Below are 4,609 nucleotides of genomic sequence, written 5' to 3'. Positions count from 1 at the left end.
TTTTTTTAAAAAAAAAAAAAAAAAAAAGAATACTTCGAATTGTTTTACCACAGTAGTATATCTATTTTCAAAGAGGGGAATAACTTTCAGCTTGCAAGCAGATTCTTTCACTAAGAACACTTTCTCTGCATATGAAATCATATTTTGCTATGCTGTACTAGAAAACAGAAACAGTGTTTCACATCAGAATTTCCCATTTTTCGTGATAATTTGTAAAGGTTTGCTCACTTTACCAGCTTTACTTTTAAAATGGGCTCAGAATACAAAAAGGCAAAAATCAACCAAAAATACATATCTTAAACATGTACTGGAGAACACAGATATGCTCAAGACTATGAATACCTGTAAAGTAGATTTGTAAGGAGTATCATATGAAGTAGGCAGGGGACCTCTGGTGGCAGAAGCTCACGTGACTCGGTATGAATGGAAAGAGATTCAGTGACTACCACCATTTTGCTGAAAACTGACTAATACTGCTATTGAAAATCAGTATCATGAGTCAACTGAGCCAACAGCCCCACGTCTCAGTTGTCCACAAGTGCTAAGCCGAAAAGCTGAGAAGAATGAGACATTTTCCTCATTCAGTAGTAACTGCAGACTTCATTTTTCAAGTGGGTAACTCTACGTTACCTTTTGGAAAGCGTCTCCCATGTACATACAATTTGGTGATTTCTAGCAAAAGCCCACAGAGTTAATTGACAGCTACTTAGCTGAAGGGGACTTCCAATTTTTAAGATTATCATTCAGTGCCTCATCTAATTTTAGAAGAGCACATAGTACCCTTGAAATCATATAGAAGCTAGGTTACAGTTACTGTCTACACATTTACCAAATAAATTGTGGTATTTGTGTCTGGAGGTTAACAATACCTGAAAGGGCTTCTCTCCGGTATGAACTAGCTGATGTCGCTTTAGTTTTGAGCTCTCCACAAAGGCCTTGCCACATTCTGCACATACGTGTACTCGAGGGCCATGAGTGTGCAGATGCTTCCTCATGGCAGAGTTGTCCCTGAACATCTTTGTGCAGCCCTTAAAAAGAACAGTGAAACTCAGTTAGTAGATAAGCTAGTTCTGATAAAGGTGGTCTTATCTGCTACAGTACAAACATTCTAAATGCCTTTATATCCCAAATATTTTCTTAGAAGTTGGCTGTGAAAAGGAGAAGCCTTACATTTATTTTAAAAAAGCAATACCAAGAAAACTCATAATTTGAAGAACTGGGGGAAAAAAAAACCCAACCCCAAACAAAAAAATCCCCAAACCCTCTCCTCATTTAGTATTATGAACCACATGTAGTCAAATGAATAATTAGGGCAGTCTCATGGAGAAGATGCCGCTCTGATAGAAGCAAATGAATAAACCAAACAAAATCACTTACAGTTTCACGGGGAAAAAAACAAACATAAAGACAGAATGATAGTTCATGGATACCTATGCTATATTCTTCAATGTGCTATATTCTGAGCACTACAGTATTATAATGTATTATATATTCTCTAATGTAACACAGATTACTCTCTAGTACCAAATTTGTATGTGTACCACTCCATCTCCCAACATTCTGTCCTCTTCTTTCTCATTCCTCAAAAGAAATGGAGCAAGAGGGCTACCAGCACATAACAGCTTACAGAAACTACCTTGTCCAAACAGGCAGCAGCAGACTGATCGCTACCACCTTGAGATGTAAAGAGAATGCCACTGCTTCTACAGTTTAAACCTATAAAGTGATACTGGGCCACTGAATAAGGCAGGAGAATCTCTGAGATAGTGCCAACTCAACCTAAAAGAAAAAGATACTCACATTAACTCAGGTACAGCATGAGAAGTCTTAATCTGGAGTTCATGCTGCATCACCACAGGAATACTACTTTTTGATTTGAGAGTGCACTTAAGCCAGCAAGCGACCTGGGGCTGTCTTTACTCAATCTTTCCAGACCTTTTTTCACCTTTCAGTGACAATCAATAGAAATCTATCATATATTTTATAAATGTCTTCCTCAACGTTCAAAATCCCTCATTAAATCCCATTAACTGTAAATTCTATCTGTACTCCAAGTAATGCTGTTTAAACTTATGTCAACCTAGTCTACCAGCATCACTGTGTTAAGAGGCATAAAATTCAACAGGATCTAAAAGAACAATCAATTGCTAGTCTTAAGTTCTGCAGGCCTTCTCTTTGGATTCCTCCTCCCCCATCGCCAAAACTAATAACCACATTTAAACATGCCTTATTTCTTAAAAAAAAAAGGGGGGGGGAAATGCCACTTTCAAGAAGACTTCTCTTCAGGCATTAGAATCTCTTTGGCCAATTTAAGAAGTAATGTGCCACCATTCATTACACGTTAACAGAACTGGATGGGGCAAGGCAGTACCAAAATAAACATGCCATCAACTTTTTTTGCATCTATTTCAAAGCCCATGCTTGCCTCTACAAGCAGCTACATCTTCTACAATATTTTTCTTTTTTAAACTTAAGTCATAAATGCACAACACCTAGAAACACTAGACAAGAGAAAACAGGAGGACAGAATACTCTTTTTTTCCCCATTTGATGAAGTTGAGGCTATGAAAAAGTAAATCAAAGAAATGAAGGCAGCATTCCTCAGTATTATAAGGAGTAACTGTTCCTGTATCTCCACATGCTATACTATAACAGAATACAATACTTGTAGAACATGAAGAATTAGAAATCAATGTAAGCACAGAGAGGATTCCAGCAAATTCCTTAGACTGTGGCTGTCCGAAAGAAGCCTTCTCTTCATGCTCTCTAATGTGTACCATTAGCTATCTGCCCTGATTATTTGCTGAGGCTCACACTTATCTAGACCAGAAGTCAGCAAGACTGTTTTTGTCTTTTTTCATTACAGACTAAGTCAGCTAACAGAAGCTCTACAAAAGCTGGATAATGCAGTAAAGCTATATGCTACCAATCTAGGTGACTGGCAACATTTATTCAAGACAGAGGCTTCCCCGTTACCAGGGGATCAGAATCGTATTTCCAAGCTGCCTCTCTCTTTCAAGATGATGCACCTTCCAGCTCTGTGGAATGTGTAATTCAAAGTCTTCCAAAAATGCTGACTTTGGCATTTGCACCATAAATTGCTGATTCCTGATCTAGACTCTAAATCTGACAGTTTCCAAGCAGAGGATATATAGATCTTAGGAACGTACTTTGAACAGCTTTCAGAACATTCTTTCAAGTATGTAATCTTGGGTGGCAGGAAATCACAACAGTAAAACCAGCATGTTAGGGACTGTGCATCATGGCTACCAGAAGATTAGGGATGCACTAACCTTAAGACAAGGAATGGGAATAATATATTACTCAGTGAAAGGTTTTTAAGGAAGCCTCTAAAGAACGATAACTGAAATACAGTTAACTGAGTGTAGTCTATTAACAGTAAGATATTGGAGTTATTCACTCTCAAGAGAAAACATCAACGCAAAATTCTGGTCTACAAATTACTACCTACTCAGAAGCTGAGCACTTCACTTACTTTGTGAGGACAAGCTATCGTTCGTGGAGCATCATCTTCTTTAATTTTTCTTGGTTTCATTCTTAAAGATAAAAAAAATAGTAGAAAAACGTTAGTAGACAGCTCTTACCACATTACTGCCTACATAATGTGCACATTTATTTGATAGCATTACATGCATCAGTAGTACTCAATTTAGTATTTTCAGAACCTTCATAATAATATTAACAGTATAATTTGGCATTTGAAAAGTTCAGCTTTTCCAGAAGGACTTCTCAAATACAGAAAGAGACATTTGATACTACCTTCCTATTCCCTTGAACATGTGGAAATAGAGGGGTTTTTTCTGACTTATTGTAATTAGGAGGTTTTGTTTGAAAATTTTGTTTTTGTTGTGCCAGTACTCATGTGGCCTATTTATCTTCACTTCCTCTGCATCCTTGCACTAGGACATGAAGGACAGAGTAGACTCAATCATTGTTCACTATTTTCACCACACAAGACTTCAAAAGAAAACTCTACAGAAGCAGGGAAGGCAGGCAAGTTGTAGAATCTACACAGACAACGTAGACATCCGTTATAACCACAGAAACTGCAATTATTCTTACTTCAAGCTACTGTACACATGGATTCCACTCTTGGCAACTGACAAGCAATCATCTATTTACTCTTGGTCACTGACAGGGATCTTCACCACTACTCTATGGGTGCCATTAGGCTCCACTGACTACATAAGGAGCCCAACAAACTATTGCTTGCATGCATTAGGCGTTTTAAATACAGTAAGACTCCCTCTTGTAGACAATAGTGTTGGAACAGTCCTGCCATAACAACCACCTGTATGAATGGCAGAGAAGTGTCAGCTGTGTGGGCACTATTCTGGGGAAGCGCACTGCTCTTTTACCTATCTTTATTTCTCAAACCTGTAGGGCTGTCTTCAAAAAAATCAGAGAGAAATGGCTTATCTCCACCTTATGGTGGAGGTAGGTAGGTATAAATAAATGCATCTCATGCAACTGGGGATTCACTTAGATGAGTGTATTGGGTTTCTGTGGCAAGGTCTTGGTAGTGGGGGGGCTACAGGGGTGGCTTCTGTGAGAAGCTGCTAGAAGTTTTCCCTGTGTCCGCTGCTGG

General features: G+C 38.4%; 1 protein-coding gene across 1 annotated transcript in view; it reads right to left on the bottom strand.

Moving 5' to 3' along the window:
* Positions 1–4,609, bottom strand: part of YY1 (YY1 transcription factor) — a 25,344-nt gene that overhangs the window by 1,391 nt on the left and 19,344 nt on the right. The window contains exons 4-5 of the mRNA XM_035892430.1: positions 3,497–3,557; positions 870–1,028 (exon numbers count right to left, since the gene is read on the bottom strand). Of these exons, the coding sequence (XP_035748323.1) occupies positions 870–1,028; positions 3,497–3,557 (220 nt within the window). The remainder of the gene's footprint in view (positions 1–869; positions 1,029–3,496; positions 3,558–4,609) is intronic.

Source organism: Egretta garzetta, unplaced genomic scaffold (assembly GCF_000687185.1).
Source record: "Egretta garzetta isolate BGI_Z169 unplaced genomic scaffold, ASM68718v1 scaffold374, whole genome shotgun sequence".
NCBI lineage: Eukaryota > Metazoa > Chordata > Aves > Pelecaniformes > Ardeidae > Egretta > Egretta garzetta.
Note: the sequence above shows the minus strand (reverse complement) of the source record. Positions and strands in the feature narration are given on the sequence as shown.